The sequence below is a fragment of the Bactrocera latifrons genome, unplaced genomic scaffold, assembly GCF_001853355.1.
Source record: "Bactrocera latifrons isolate USDA-ARS-PBARC rearing strain unplaced genomic scaffold, ASM185335v1 scaffold_979, whole genome shotgun sequence".
In the NCBI taxonomy this organism is placed as follows: Eukaryota; Metazoa; Arthropoda; class Insecta; order Diptera; family Tephritidae; genus Bactrocera; species Bactrocera latifrons.
The window spans coordinates 6,436-24,052 of NW_017537688.1; the positions used below are offsets into that span (position 1 = coordinate 6,436).

At 32.2% G+C, this 17,617-nt stretch overlaps 2 protein-coding genes and 1 long non-coding RNA gene across 3 annotated transcripts in view; 2 read left to right on the forward strand and 1 right to left on the reverse strand.

Moving 5' to 3' along the window:
• Nucleotides 1-17,617, reverse strand: part of LOC108977932 (kinesin-like protein KIF14) — a gene marked incomplete at its 3' end in the record, with an annotated part of 23,183 nt that overhangs the window by 2,332 nt on the left and 3,234 nt on the right. Inside the window, 2 exon segments of the mRNA XM_018947922.1 lie at nucleotides 745-928; nucleotides 993-1,606. Coding sequence (XP_018803467.1) covers nucleotides 745-928; nucleotides 993-1,606 — 798 coding nt within the window.
• Nucleotides 4,006-12,027, forward strand: LOC108977933. Its single transcript, XM_018947923.1, has 2 exons — nucleotides 4,006-4,823; nucleotides 10,836-12,027. Exons 1-2 carry the CDS (start codon nucleotides 4,670-4,672, stop codon nucleotides 11,114-11,116), a joined length of 435 nt encoding a protein of 144 aa, XP_018803468.1. The 5' UTR covers nucleotides 4,006-4,669; the 3' UTR covers nucleotides 11,117-12,027.
• On the forward strand, nucleotides 14,305-14,863 carry LOC108977934. The gene is made up of 2 exons (XR_001994073.1): nucleotides 14,305-14,391; nucleotides 14,453-14,863. It is a non-coding gene; the product is annotated as an uncharacterized LOC108977934 (long non-coding RNA).

Below are 17,617 nucleotides of genomic sequence, written 5' to 3' on the forward strand. Positions count from 1 at the left end.
AATATCGCATTCGATGGAATGATGAGTTATACGAGATATACGACGGCATTGACATAGTTCAGCGAATTAAAAGACAGCGGCTACGCTGGCTTGGTCATGTTGTCCGGATGGACGAAAACAYTCCAGCTCTGAAAGTATTCGACACAGTACCCAAGAAYCAAGTGGAGAAGGACTTGGCKTCGTTTGGAATATCCAAATGGCGCTGTTGTTAACTCRGCTATAATCGCGTAAGCGGTGTCTACGTCAGTAAAGAAGAAGTGTTGGTCGAAGAACATATAACTTGTCTCAAAATTACATATTTGTTATGTAAATATATAATACCTTAATCTTGATGAAGATTCATAAGATGGATCAAACACCCAACTAAGGTAATAAACTGCTATTATTACAAACTTTAGGGATCAATTTAGATTTTGACTTAGTCGTGTCTGAATTGAGATCGACCATATGGAAGTACATACTTAACACTGTTAAATTAAGGTCATTGTAAGAGTTTTAAATTTTTGATAGCTTTTAAGTTCTTGATAAGGAGGAATCCTTCGTGCATGCAATATCTAAAATCGGGGGAAATCAGAATTTTCGAACATTCAGGCACCTTACAACATCATCATCAGCACTTAACAGAATTTCGCAGGCTTTGATTCCAATTACTTCCCAACTAAATTGCTGGTTGATTAAACTTGAAAGGCATTGTCAAAGGACGAATGTCTTATAAATTTTAACTAATTATTTACTGAAACTCACCAAATTTTTATTTTTCTGACAGCAAAACGGATTGGATATCCGAAAATAATGTGTACCACCAATCACTAAACGGTCTCCATGGAACATTTTTTTGCGTTCAGTTACAAGATCACCATTCAGATACGTTTCAAAATCATCATTTTGTGGGATTATGAACAATTCACCATGTATATTTTCAATTATACTGCAATAAATTAATACAGAATATAAAAATATTTACAATAAAAATGAAATAATTATAGACATACCAATGGTGATAGGCAACCAAAGGGCCGTCAAGTAATATGTCCGGTTGACTACAATAGGACGAAGTGCGCGTACGACCGATCTTTACTTGTCCTTCCGGTAATATGTAAAATAGTGTATTACTAAAAATTGCATCAGCTGTCAAATTTACTAGACAGGCATGCTTTTGATCTGTCGACAATTCTAAGGCCAGACCCTTACGACGTAACAGTCGTAACTCCGACTTTCGCTGATCTTCAGCTTCTTTCAAGCGTTGCATCCAGGATTTTTGTGCTTTATCTAGTTCTCTTTCGCGTTCAGCAAGTTGTTGTCGTAACGCCTCGACCTCACTCTCATCAACTGAAGTTTCAATAATTATTTTTCTAGGCGTTGGATTAGTAGTGGCCGACAAGCGGCGTTGACGTTCATATTCATTTCTCAGCGACTTAAGGCGATCGACTTCTGCACGTAGCTCCCGTATAATTTTATCATGTGGTGATTCGTTCACTTTGACCCGATTCACTATTGTACGAGCTTGACAAGCATAGCGTAAGGTAGCTAGAGTCTCATCAATATTTATATTGGCTGGTGAAATTGTGGCCAGCATAACAGTTCTCGAATTGCCTCCGAGATTTTCCTAAATTGCAAAAAAGAAAATGTATGTGTACTTATAAATAAAARTTAAATACATACATAGTTTAGTCAAAACGAGAAGGATAACTGTTAATTATTTTTTAAATGCCGTTGAAAGTACCAGGGTATACTTATTTTAAACTTCAACATTTAATTTCGAAGCTTTTTCAGCTAATAGTTTCTTATATTTTATACTCATGCAACATATTGCTACAGAGTAYAATTGTTTTGTTAACCTAACAATTGTTTATATCACAAAAAAATTTAAATCCGAGTGACTGTCTTCCGTCCGTCCATCTGTCTGTTTATGCAAGCAATAACTTGAGCAAAAATTTAGATATAGTAATGATTTAAAGTACAAACAACTAAGCACTAAGTTAAGATATAGAACTGCGTAGTATGTCACCTTTTATACAAAAATTGTCCAAATCCGAATATTTGGTCCTCTGCACTTATATTTTCCTTTTTACTGGACAAATCGGTAATTGTGTGAGACATATAATTAAAATTTCAAGAGAATCCTTTCCTGATAATAGTATGTCTGTGTGTCAAAAATGGGTTGAATCGGATCAATTCTTCCCGTAGCCCCCATATTCCTAATACCGGGTGACTTTATACCACATATATCGGCTATTATGTGAGTTATCGCATTAAAAATGAGAAAGCCTGTTTTATTTATAACAGTATATCTTTGTGTCTAAAATAGATATAACATCTAGTTAAGATAAAATATCCAATATTAGAATTTTCGAAAATCCGGCTGACTTTACTCCAGACGATTGGGACAGTATGTTAGGTACCTTGATGAAACACTGGGAGCATTTTAATAGTTTGGGGTATATTAATTGTGCCTCTAATATATATCAAGAATATAAAAAACTTTATTGTAATTTATTCACGATTYCATCGAATTTAATTCTTTCGCAATGTTTTATCGTTAATTTATGATAATCAAGACTGCAGATGAAAAAGTTCGTTCACATTACATTTTTAAGTTAATAAGTGCACAATTATGAGTCAGAAATGGTTTAAAAAGGAATTTAGCTTTGTTATGCATGTGTTTTATTGGTAGTACAGATAAAGGATTTTCTGTTTCTCAAATTCAGTTAGAATAAATAATGATAAAAAAAAGGAATTTTGACTTTCCCACTGCTTTTCTATACCCTGAACAGGGTATATTAAATTTGCCATAAAGTTTGTAACACCAAGAACGAAATGTCGGAGACCCTATAAAGTATATTCATATGTATATAATACATACATAGTGACGAGCTATGCCACGGTCGTCTATTTCTATATCTTTGACAAGATATTTTCACAAAATTTGGCAGATTATTGTCCAGGGCAGTGCTACGATCCATTAAGCATATACATATGTGTACTATGTATTTACATATGCAGCTGTCATATAAACTAATTTAATTTTTATTAAATAAAGGTATGGAGAAGTCAATGCTCCTATCAGATCGGACAACTAAAGCATATAACTAAATATCTACAGGTCACAGAAGGAACGTAGTTACTTTACATCTGTAAATATTTACAGTGTTGCACTACCAACCGCTCTTTGTTTGCAAGTGCAAATTTAAATATAAACCTTATCTAGACTGCGCTGAAACCTGTAGTCAATATTGTGAAACGATTTTTTTTTTTTTTTGTCACAAAAAATAACAACAGCAAGAATGAATGGCCTCTGTTGTAATAATTTGCGAAATCGAATGTTTTACACAATGCATCAAAAAAGGTCATACCTTAAAGGTGGGTAGCATGAAGGCATATTTGTTTATGGTGATTAGTGGCCTCCTATTATACTCAGAGCGCATTTACTTCTGAATTCGTACGTATGTATATATGTACATACATATGTATGGATGCATACAATCAGAAAGTAATCGGTTGTGAAGTTTATAACTTCTCCAGTACTCCGTTGTTAATCAGTCATTCTTAAAACAACAACAAACGTATGTATGTACATATATCTTTATACGTGTATCTATATATATATATACATACTTATATGTACACGAGTTTACCTTCACAGCGCGCTACCCCGTTTTACTCACGTACACCACTTCGCTCACTCTTTTTCGTCTTAAAAATCGTAGCATACGCCAGCCTAGGATGGGGCGACGTCGACGATGAGAGAGATTGCATTTAAATCTTCGTGGTTTCCATTTGCGGGCGGTGAAGGCGCTCGTATTCGGTTGCAATGGAGAAAACAACACGAGACTAGCCAGCGCAAAATAAACGCAACGCAAATATACATGTAAATAAACTAATGAAAAAATTCAGTCGGCAGAGTCACATACTCACAAATGCACATACATATACATATGTATACTTGTCATGAGTAGTCACATCAACAACAACGAATCTATAAAAATACTCGTATATGGAAAGCGAAAAGCGTTCGCTGCTATAGAACGGTGAGCCATATAGCGGACGAGACAACAAATTCAGTTCAGTCTCTTGTGAGAATCCAACGGACAATAAAGTGTGTTTTTTAGGACTTTTAGTAGTTTCGCACACAACTGCTATATACATTTCGCATTTAACGAATGGTGTATTAAGAGCACAATTTTTCAGTTCATTTAAACAAAAAAGAAACAAGTTTAAGACAAGTAAAAACAGTGTGAATGCACGCATGATTATAAAAAGATATACATATTTACGCCTATGAACATATAAAAATATAGAGGWGGCATATATGTATATGCATATAATTTTTACAGAAGTCAACAAACGCCCTCGACAAGCACATTGGTTAAGAAGAAAAAAGTGTACAAATAGTTGTAGTTCACCAATTTATGYCTGCATCCACGGAAGTGACCGCAACTACGAATCCAACTTTGGTTAGCGTTTGACTTCGAGAAATAAATACGCACAATTTCTACGAACATAGCAAAAATTGTTTGTCTGTACCCAAATCTATACAAAAACAACTACGAAAARCACAACGAATTCGGAGAAGTGTCCGCAAGACTATTCGAACCAACATAACTCGTTTAAATCAACATCAAGTCTAAAAGCCGASTGCACGAAGCGTACATTATAGTAAAACATTAACATGGATGTATGGGGTGTTTTTGTTGGCGATTCGACTATGTCGTACGGTGGGTCAGTACGCGGCACCTACTACCGCGACTATGAGCAGTTCCCCTATGGTTCGTTGGAACATGGCTCGAGTCCACCATCTAAGGATTCCTACAGCAAGGTTCAAGGTAGGCAAAACACATAAAGGGTAAATTGAGTTAATACGTTTTTGTTTAAATGTTTAAAAGATTTTCAACTCACAACAAACGACTAATAATAAAGTAATAGTGGAAGGGGGCAGAAGTGGTATCGAACATAACAACTTTTATGCAGTATGTGCAAAAAGTGGAAAAATATAAAAAAAAACAATGAAAAGGTCATCGGTCTGTCTAATGTAAATATATATGTACATACATACATATAAGAACGTATAGAAGTATTGTACCAGAACACGCCCAGCTAATTATCATACCTGATTGCATTAGCAGTATTTATATATGTATGATGTTTGTACAAACACACATATACATATATGCATATATGACTTATACATACATACAAGCAYATGTTTATTTATAATACGTATGAAAACACATATGCAAACTTATCAAATGTGGTAACACATATGAGTGTTTTTATTGTGTATTGTGAGACTAAAATTATAATTATTCTTAGTTTTAAAGATAAACTTTATTTTGATAGCATGCTTATTTTTTTACAACGCAATAACAACTCAAAAACGTTAATAGATCTTTCAACCTGTTCGAGCCATAATGCGCACATTCACTTGCATATAAGGTACATAGTTAAGTATATATAAAGTGTATGTAAATTTTTACGGGAATGCGTATCCGTGAATGCATTGGTATTTCTCATCTATGAATGTAAACAACATTCAGTACAAGCGCTTTTAGCAGTTGTTAGTAAAGCCATAGAGAAATTTTGTTATCATTGGGATGTGAAACTAAAATATAGTTATACACCAAATTTTATTTTTATAATACATATACATATATATATAAGTATGTTTGTACATACTTAAATACTATAATATTCTGTATGGAACTTTTTATTAAGAGCTGGGCGTGAGTCTGCGCGCAAGGAATCTTCCAAGCGCCAAAATTGTAATGCCAGAAGGGACTAAGTGTTAGTGTTCAGTGGTATGCAAGGTGGTATGCAAGGAMAAAATTAAATTATTATTTTTAAAACATAATTTAAACCATATTCAACGCCTAGCAGCTTAGTACCTCGCTTTATGATTCATGTCACTTAGTGATCAGATCAAGCAATTTAAAATAATAAATAAAGCCAATTGACCTTGTTACATTGCCATCATACAAGTAGATGTATTAAAATACATATAAATGTTATTTTTATACATACTAGCTACGATACATACATATGTATGTATGTTCAATTTAAGTAAAACTAAAAATTGTTTACCATACTAATTAGAACGTATGAATATAAAGAAGGTAATAAAAACCAGGTTAACGGCGATTACGATGGTTCTATAGTATAGAAAGACTTTCGCTGAGATTTTAATATCTAGTAAATAATTCGATATATAAAAGCCGTGAAATTAAAACTATTAGTACTATGTAAATTTTTGTAAACAAGTAAGGCAAAGCCAAGTTTGGGTGTTGCCCAAAGTTATATAAATCGAAGTTTGTAAGAATTAAAGGCAGGAAAATATTTCCATTATAAAACAATTTCCATTATTCGATATTAATTTGTATACAGTTTTACTGTCATGCTGAGAGTTTGATTTTCTGTCGTGTAATGTTGTCATTATTAGAAATTTATGCTAAGTTTATTTTATGTGAACAATTTCGAAAATGACAAGCGAGTAAAATGCATACAAAAGTTCTATTCAACGTCAAATGAATGCCGATCACCACTATCGATCAATGTCTGGATCTGATGTATGCATATATGTAATTAAGTACTTAATTGTAGCTTTATTTCCATTATATTACTATTCACTGTTTTAATTGAGAGATTTGCATATATGTACATATAATATTTTTTTCTTGCACAGATTTCAGATCAATAAGTGTTTTTTAGAGAAAATATTATATATTATTTCGACTTTTCTGTAAGGATTTTTACCCAAAAAAGGCTGTTAAATTTTTGTTCTTATTCCTTTTTTTTTAAGTTCATTTGAAATATGTACATTGAACTGAAAATAATGCTTGTATAATAAAGTTTTTTGAGACGTTCACGAGATTTGCTTARCTTTACAAAATAATTGTGTATATTGTTGTAATATTCAAGAAATTTTTACTTAACTTTTTTTATGTGTTTCATAGCTGAGTTAAAATTTAGTAGAACTCATCAAACAAATATTAAATTCTGGGAAATCAATACAACTTTTGGTAATATATAAACCAAGCATAAAAGTATATAAATATTAATACACTTATTATGAAATAACTATTACAATAGGTTAATTTCTCAGCAAATGCCAATTTCATTGACTAAACGTTACATCTGAACCAGTTCTATTTATATATGTATGTACATATGTACATTCTTATATACTATACGTGCATTTACAGTTAAGTTCATTTGATTACGGAGATCAAGCGTTTCKACATTGGTTAACTACAAAATGAGCTCAATTGAAATACAGTTTTCAATATAAATGAATTTAGTAATACGCGGATAATTTCCAATTTAATTAAAAAGCTTTCTTCTTAGAATTATGGATACTCACTTTGGCAATATATGTACGTGTTTTATTTTCAAAGAACAATTAAGATTGACCGCAAACTCTGAAAAAGGTGAAAAACCGCGATTTCAAATTTAAAGTGACACAATTGGATTATATTTAGTGAGAAACTTTGTCACTGTATGARTACTTTTTAGTTTTTTCTTTTCTTTTATTTAATTTTTCTTTTGCAGTTTAACATTTAAGCATTGCAAAATGACAAGAAATTGAACGCTTAACAAAAAAAAAAAAATAAGATATGTTAACTTGGTTTTGTTGGATCTGATCAATTTGTTTATCATCTATGCCGGTTCCGACAAATGATCGTCTTTTTGGATAGACAAAATTTCAAATACATATCTCAAAAACAGAGAGACTAGTTCACGTATATAGGGACAGAAAGAATGAAAAACGYTATAAAATGGAACATGAGTTAAACAAAATTTAAATATTGGTAAAAACTGGGTTATATCTGATAGCAGGACCTTAAAATGTTGTAGATATGTACTTATATGTATGTAATTTGAAGTAGTGGGTCGTAATCAATGAAACACTCAATTTCGAATTTTTTGATCAAACGTTCTTTCGTATTTTAGGTGACGATATGTATATATTTTATAGAGTATCCGCCTTTTCCTTCTAAAAGTTTGTATACTCCTTTCTTTTAGTTGAAAAATATAAGTTGTATAAAAATGAGAAAGTCTAATATTATATAAAAGTATGTATCTTAGCAGGTTTTCTAAAAAAAAAATGTTGTTAATAGAATCTTAATGGCCAACAACGTAGCACTCCTATACCTTGATATATAAATCTGCTATATAAATGTATATTTAACGTTTTAATTTTTGTATTTCGAATGCACTTCAACTAGATCCAGACCATTCTCTGAAAATATTTATAAACGTGTATAGTCCACATGCTTGAAAGGTTGAAAAAAATTGATAAATATACACAGTGCAAAATTATCATTTGAAGTTGAAAATTAAATATTTTACTATCGGTAAATAATTCTAATCACCTTATCAGGGAGTTTATATATGGATGTATGTATGTTTATAGATGTGTCGTATAAACGTAAAAAAATAGGCACTTTAAAACAGCATAATTATTATTATCAAATAATAAACCAATAAACATATATGTATGTGTCTACATATATATATATATATATATGTATATATATATTAACACAATCATGTGTATATAAAAACACATACATATAATACATATATATGTACGTTTACATACATTTGATCTATATTTTTAAAAATTTCAGTCTGTATTATATATGTATGTAAACTTATTAATAAACAAATATCGTATATTTATAAATATATACATTTTAGTCACACTTCCATACATACATGGTATATAAACTGACATGTGAACAAACTAAATATTTGTATAGTTCAAAAACACGTTGTCTTAATCGTTGCTTAATCACACAATCGCATGTGACTGTTGATAAACAGACACTATGTGGTCATATAGGCTTTGCTCACACGTCAATTAAAATCATATAAAAAGCAACTATTTCAAAAAATCTGTTCTATATAGACAAATAGAAACGCCTTTGCATAAAAGAGTGTTATTTGAAATATGTATATACCAATATATTAGTATTTACTATATTCATATCTATTTGTATATATTAGGTATATATGTACTTAGTACCTGTATTAGGGTGCATGTAAGGCAATACCTAGGCATGGTTATTTATAGTAAAAAAGCTTATCAGCGCAACAAGGCCAATCTAATTACGACTATGATGCCAAAAAAAAAAAAAATTTACTACACTGCAAAAAAGGAATATTTTTAGAAAATTTGTAATAAGTGTATTTAATATTAATTTTCAGGAGCGAATTCAATTTCTTACTCAGTACTGTATTTAAACATATTTATTTAAATAATCATAAATTGGCTAAAAAATCCGTTTTTAAATAGATTGGCATATTTGTAAATTTGTATATTAATTTATATTGAATTCACATTTTGTATAACCAGTTCCTGACTTTTGTAATACTGACCAACAATTTGATATATATTTATGTATATTATAAGCTAAACCGTTACATGCGGTTCGATATATTTGCCTTTGACGTCAACCAGGAAATGGGATTATTTGTTTATTTTTGTTAAGTCTTAGTAACCTGCAAATATTTGCGTGATTTGAAGGCCATCTTATTCTGAAACGCTTCCCCAGATTGGAGGGAGAAGAAAGTTTACAAGTTCAATGTAGTATTGACGCATTTTACGTTAAAGCACAGAATATGTAAATAAGCCTTTATTCATTCCGAAAATGTTCAACTAGAGTATATAAAAATTAAATATCATATAAAAAACTATATAACTCGTAAGTGTAGTTCTTGGTTTTGCTTTTTGCACTAAAACTAACCTTTTTTAAATTTTTTGGTGCTATGAATTATTTATCATAAGTAAAAGGGAATGTTACTTATGATAAATAATCTGTAGTTACACCATGGACAGGGTATATTAAATTTGCCGCGAAAATTTTAACACCCGGAAGTAAACGTCAGATACCCTATAACATATTCATATGTACGTATGTATATAAATGATCAGCACGATGAGCTAATTGGATTTAGCAATATCCCTCCCTTGTTTATTAAAAATACAATTTTTTGTTTTATTTTGGATTTTAATATTAAATCCGAAAATTTATTTTATTATTTGTTTAAGATAAGAATCGACTAAGTTAGATATGATTTAGTTTAAGGTTGTACAGTTCGAGTGTTATTCCCTTGCGTTTAACTAAATACTTAGTAGCACAAGATAACTGATATCATATCCGATTATCTTGTAATGCATTTAGAAACTTCTAAAGTGCGAAATGATATGAACCGAAGTATAAGCGCCATGTGAGAAATATTAATTATAGAAACATAAATACGAAAACAAGTTCAAGTACGAGCAGAATATAAGTATGTATATCAGTATTAGGCTTAGACACATGCATTAACATTCGCTCACACATCCAAAATGCGTTTATATATGTATGTAGATACAATTTGAGTTAGTAAAAAATAATCTCTGAAATAAGTATATATACAAAAATGCAAAACTTAATGTCCTTCGAACTTATATCACATATACTTGTATGTACTTTATATGTAAATTTATCACGCATGGTAATTAGAGTACAATTATTTAAGTGGTATTAGTGTTTTTATGTCGCACATGACAGTACCCCAGATTGAGTAATAAATTTATTCTGAAAAGTACTGGGTACCTGGGTACTTAAATATTTATCTGAGTAAGGCCTTGTAGACACTTGTTGTTATTGCACACGCGCTCTCAATTGAAGATTTTGAACGGTTAATAACCTCAGTTGTCATTTCAGCATAGAATAACCGACGACGCGCGTTCACATAACAAAGAACTTAGTCTCGCTGCTTAATATATGCGTCATATAGATGAATGTTAACATTTTTGGTTCACGATTGGTTTTTTTCTCATTTTATTACAGAAAAATGCAGGCAAGTGAAATCGGTAAAGGGGCAAAAGAAAGAGTGCCCATTCTGCAAGGAACAAAAAAAGCGGCCACTCACTAATTACATGCGTAAACGCGAGTCTCGCAAGCATCACGATAGCATTTGCGAGGAACACGAGGAAGAGAATGAGGAAGAGGCTGGGGAAGAGGAGGAGTTGCAGGCGGTGACCATAAAGGAGGCGGCAAATTCGTTATTGCAACAATACGCAAACACACAAAAGTCAAACATCGACAGTTTGAACCAAAGCGCAAAATAATTAAATGTTCCGGATATTTACGACGTGGTACAATAGACCTTTTTCTTTAAAGGACATGGAAAAAAGAGATTTTTCTATAAATGCATTTCAACGCGTGTATGTATGTATATGTGTTTGTATTTAGAAGCTTCTATAGCACAACAACAATGACACTACCATTTTCCGTATTTTCTATACATACATATACATATGTACAAGAATGAAAATTAAACAAGGAATAATCACAATAATGTTAAAGTGGTAAAATAATTATTATATATTAATATTCATTACCTTACGTTCGAGTACGTGTAACAGCAACAAAAACAAGTAACACATAGATGTATGCATTTCCTTTTACAATCGTATGTTTTTTGCATATTTGCATCCTACTGAGAAAAAGCTGGTTTTTTTATATTTACTATATAATATATATTATTATTATATGAATACGAGAATATAATAAACATTAATAATTGTAGGAGAGAGACTGAATCAGGCAAGTTAATGTTTTCAATATAAGCGAAATAACTTATAATTTTTATTACTAAAACCTTCCACATCAAGATTGTTTACCATAAAAAAAAATTAAATAAAAAATTTGAAAATAATAAAAAAACGTCAATTTACAAAGAAAAAAAAAATGCATAGACGCAATATATTTTGGAGAGACGTTAGATCTGTCTATATTAGACAACACATGTAAAAAAGTACATGATATATTATGTGCATACATATGTCAACTGTATTGATATGGCTTCTTGTTATTGATTATGTTTGTGTACAATTTGTAGCTTTGATAGTTAACATATTGAAAGAATGCGATAACTAGAATGTAAATGTTTTATCTGTAAGTTGATTATGTAATTATATAGCATGAACAAATCAAATACGAATAATAATAATATTAATTGAATAAGATAAAACTGGTATTTCAAGAGTATTTTATAAAAGGTAAAAGCATAAGTATAAATATACATATGTATGGWTGTCAAAAAAGTCTTGCGATATTTTTTGATTGAATTTTCAATTTTCATAAAAATCTTTTTGATGACTCATGCGCAGCTCTTGAGCTATGCTACGGCTGCTACTATTGAGATACATTTTTTCCTTTATCGTAGTAGTACTGTAAAATATGCCGTATTTTCTCTTTATTTTTTTCCATGTTTAGCGGGTGAAATGAGCTTTCCAAAAAGGTACAGCATGACCCGATGGGACGAATATAACTAGAACTACGCGCTCTCAGCGCCAACTAGCGAAAATACCGCAAGACTTTTTTGACAAACTAATATTATATATTGAATTGATATGGCTAGGTGGGGGTATAACGTTTCTCGAACTGCTTATACTTCCATTAAGTCTAAAATCAATTTTAGTTTGATTTTACTTTTTAGGAAAATATTGTGAAAATTATTGGGTCGTTTTTAGTAATTCCTGATCAGAAGTGGTCTCCGACGTTTCCATCTTTCCAGCACTACAGATCTCGTATTTGGCAATACTATACATCTTTGAAAGTTCTTCAACATAGCCCACTAACGCCGAAAGTCGCGCTGTTTTCCTTCGTTAAAGGCAAATCTATGCACTACTGCACCAGTAGCGTTTAAATCTCATAAGCGGAGATCGCTTTAAGTGCCACTTGGCTATAGCTGAGTATGAGGAGGTTTAACACAACTTATAGCAAATGCTTCTGCATGAAAGATGCTCGGATAACTTCACATACGTAGTGCTGTGACTCCTGCACCATTTCCCTCCGACGTTTTCAAGCCGTTGATGTGCTATCCCCTTAACAATAGGTCGAGCGGGGAATCATTGCATTCAGCCTTGCTGACAGGGTAACTTTAAATTTCCTAGTGATGTTTGGTAACACTGTCCCTTGGGTTTGCTGAGACGAGATTACCTTCTCTCTGTCAAATCCTTCTGMTGTCATTTGAAGCATTGTGTTTTGTGCTTGATTTATTACTACGTGAAGCGGTGTGAGTTTTCGGTATGTTTTGTAGCTTTATAAAAGAATCGGATCCAGAGAGACGCCCAGATATTTGACCATATTAGCCATTTCCAACTCTCTGCCGGGATAATTTCCTGAGGGCGAGCAAAGACCTTCGTCTCGTGAACGGAAAGATGGTAATTTTCGCAGAGAGTAGTTTCGAAATTACCCCTAGCTAATATAACACTGGTGCTACCAAATTTCTTTTCTCCTGTTTTTTGAGACGTATTGCAAAGAAACTTTGTATTGTATTTGTATTGTATTGTATTTGTAACGCTAGCCTATCTCTCATCGGAGGTTATGTAACATTACAACTTTCTCCAAGTTGCAATTATTTTGCTACGCTTCAGTGGACRAAAATTATCATGGGTGTTGGGTGTTTGCGTGTGTTTTGTTGTTGTGCTCTTGCACAGATTGAAAATGTTTGCAAAGATTTTGGAAGAAGAGAATATCCTAATAATAGTGTGAATAATAATAACATTTATATGGACGACTTATAAATGTTAGGCTTTGTGGTTGATACCTGATCGACAAATCACAATTGCATTATTCCCTTAATGATGGATTAAACCTTCATATATCATTGAATCTTAACTTCTTAAACCCACAGATTTTCTAAAACTTTAAATCCAGTTAGAATTCCGATCACTAGAGAGAGACAGAAAGGTAGGATTAGGGTCAGAAAAGCATTGCGACCATGACATTCCCTTAACCTCAATATAATGATTACGGTCGTACTCTTTGACTATAGTTTTTTCACAATTTCATATAATAACGATGTTGATATCATATTCAATGGTCGTGAAATAACTCGTTATATATTATTATCAGAAATAATTTTGACCTATAATATATTATGTCAGTTTAACTCAAGACTAATATGAATCGTTTAAAATTTGTGTTAAAAACCCGTTAAATATGGTAAATGGATAATATGTTGACCAAAAATAAAATATAACTAAATATAAAATTAAATTCAAGTTTCCAATATGATTTATGAATAACGTTTCAGACTTATATGGGAAAAAAACTTTGTGGTTAAAAGTTATAAATKAATTTAATCATGTGCACACATCCCCAAATATTTTGTGGTTACGATAAAAAAATTAATGGAAAAAACAATCCGACCGCAAGTTTAGCTGAGTGCACTCATAAAAAGCAAATAATTAATATAAGTACAAAATAAGAACGAGTTAAGTTTCACTATAATTCACAATACCGTCGTGTCTACAAATACATACTATAGTTTTAGACATGTTTCAAAAAATACTAGGYAATAAAGCGAGGCAATCCAATGAGAATGCAAAGATTGGTAAGTAATTTAAAATTTTTATTAGAATTTAATCAATCGTGTTGTGAAATCTTTTTTTTAGATAAATCACTGAGGAGAAAACCAAAAGCGAAATCATGCAAATGTGTCCCGCAAAGCTGCAAATGTAGGATACGAAATGCATTCAAGCTGTTGGCTAAACAACGTTATCATTTTAGATCGAACGAAATTCTTGTTTGAGTGTTGCATTTTAAATTAAAAATATCGAACCTAACTTTAATTTTGATTGTTGATGCTATCGTGGCTTTTAGAGGACAAAAATGTGAATGTTTGACCAAACTAGTTATTTGACTTTAACCGGGAAATACGATGAAATAAAGTGGAATAGTTTTGTATATCATAACACGTGGTGTAACAAAAAAAAAAAATACAGCTTTAACAAATGTTAAAAATTATTAATGTGCTTTATACAAGATGCTTCTCATAAGAAAAATTAAAATCTAATTACCAGAAATACATCAGAGTTTTAAGTATAGTAACTATGGAATAGTACGACAATAGTGTTAACAACTACAAATTCTTAATGCTTATAACTGCCAAATAGAGAACAAGTTGTAATTGTTAGTGTAACTGCAAAAAACATTTTGCAAATCAGCCCTATCGCGCAATCCATCGCATACTGTTAGATACACGATACAAGATACGAAATTGCTATCATACCATTCCGAATGTAAGTTAGCGGATTCATATTTTTTTCGTAAACTCAATTTAAATATAAACGATTTCAGTTTTATCTATCAAAATGAAAATTTTTAAGTTAAGTTTGGTAGCAAAAGTTTCGAATTCTTTGCTTTGCTACGATGGATTGGCTACTTTGAAGAATGGTGCTGAGTTGACAGCTCTTATCASGATAAAAGTACATACATATAAGTTCATGAAAGACAGATAGAAGTAATTGCGGCTAGCACTGTCTAACTTCTCTTGTRTCACACAGCTTCACTTAAGCCCAGCACTCTCATAAATTCCATAATCCGGTTGGGTGCTATTGAGACGATGTGGTTCCTATTCGAATATAAACACATATCGACAAAATAAGGGGTGTGAGTGTAGCTGATACTATTTTTTCATCAAATGGTGTTGTAACTGTTACCGTTTATACCGTTATATTTTTACGATGAAGGCGAATGAATAGAGCGTCAGTTGCAACAACTTGCATTATTATTTGGTTCATTTTGCGTATGAGTGACAAGTTATAATTTGCTAATTAAATTGATGTAGTCAATAAAATACATAGATGTAAGTAATATTAAACAAGTAAGAAAAGACCAAGTTCGAGTGAAACCGAACTTTTTATACTTGCAACTTGCATTAATCAAAGTCAGAGAAATATCTTTGTATCTTTTTGTGTAAAACGTCAACCAGAGAATCGGAATTTAAGCAATACACATTCATATAGTCTATATAACTCATATACTGACGGAAAAATTTGGCATAAGATTTGTTAGGGAAGCAGAAATCATTATACATATGTAGTATAGGGGTTTATGAGTATGTAGATACTACCCACCCGATTTTATGTATTGACTATTATCATGCTAGATTCTAAAAAATGCTATCTGGGTTTCATCAAGGTACCTCACATACAATCACCAACATATGGAGCAAAGTCAGCCGGATATTAGTTATATGGGTTCTAGGTCAAGTTTTCGCCCAATTGTATCTATTTTACTGAGTAAGACAGTGTATCTTTGTGCCTAAAATAGATAATGGTCACTCATTTCCTATGAGATAACTCAAATAACGGCCGATATACACACGCGGCTTAAAGTTAATTAGTTAATGATTTAACGCGTTTTTAGTAGTTTTGAACGTGGTGAAGAAAACATATACAAATTCATTGCAAAAAAGTTTTGGGGCGGTCGAAAAACTTTCTAACTTAAACTCTGAAGCAAAAAAATTAAAAGGAACCCCGTGATTGTCAAAGAAAAACTGGAATAATTGCTGATCGCCATATACTACTTCTCGACAAATTGCAGCGAAAGCTATACTAAATGTCAGATCAGGGCCAATCTGACGTCGATTAGTGAATGGTAATCTACAGGATCGTAAAGTGAGTAAAATTCCTCTTGTACTAAAGGGAAAAGCTTTTGCTGCTGGGGCAATTTCTCCTAGCAAGGCGCAGGTCTTTTTTATTTTGATGGGCACAATGACCGCCTTCGAGTACAGAAATATTTTGCAAAACGTTATGCTACCATATGCTGAAGAAAACGTACCGTTGCGATGGTGTTATTAACAAGATATCGACCCGAAACAAACATTGGGGTTGGCATCTGATTAGTTGAAGGCTTCAAATGTGATCTGTAGTGGCCTAGTAAATCCTCTGTGGATTGAGGACTTGTGGAGTGACCTTAAGACGAGAACACGAGAAGGATAGTGGCGGAAAGCAAAGAAACTTTGGGATGATACCCCATTAGAAACCTGCCAAAAATTAATTTAATCGATGCCAAATAAAACTGGAAAACTTACGAAAAAACACGGATGATATACAGGATATTAAAAATCTATGGACGGAATAAAGGATAGTTTGAATTTTTTGTTTTTATTAAAAAAACAAGTAAGGAAGGGCTAAGTTCGGGTGTCACCGAACATTTTATACTCTCGCATGATAAAGTGATAATCGAGATTTTAGGCGTGGTTGTGAACCGATTTCACCCATTATTGGTACATGTCATCACGGTGTTAAGAAAATATTATATACCGAATTTCATTGAAATCGGTTGAGTACTTCCTGAGATATGATTTTTGGTTCATAAGTGGGCGACGCCACGCCCATTTTCAATTTAAAAAAAAAACCAGGATGCAGCTTCCTTCTGACATTTCTTCCGTATTTCTGGCGTTTTATGTTAGTCGGTTAAAGCACTTTTAGTGATTTTCAACATAACCTTTGTATGGGAGGTGGGCGTGGTTATTGTCCGACTGCTTTCATTTTTGAACTGTATATGGAGATGCCTAAAAGAAACGACTCTATACAGTTTGGTTGACATAGCTATAGTAGTTTTYGAGATATGTACAAAAAAGGTAGTAGGGGCCGGGGCCACGTCCACTTTTCCAAAAAAATTACTTCCAAATATGCCCCCTCCCTAGTGCGATCCTTTGTGCCAAATTTCATTTTAATATCTTTATTTACGGCTTAGTTATGACATTTTATAGGTTTTCGGTTTCCGCCATTTTGTGGGCGTGGCAGTGGGCCGATTTTGCCCATCTTCGA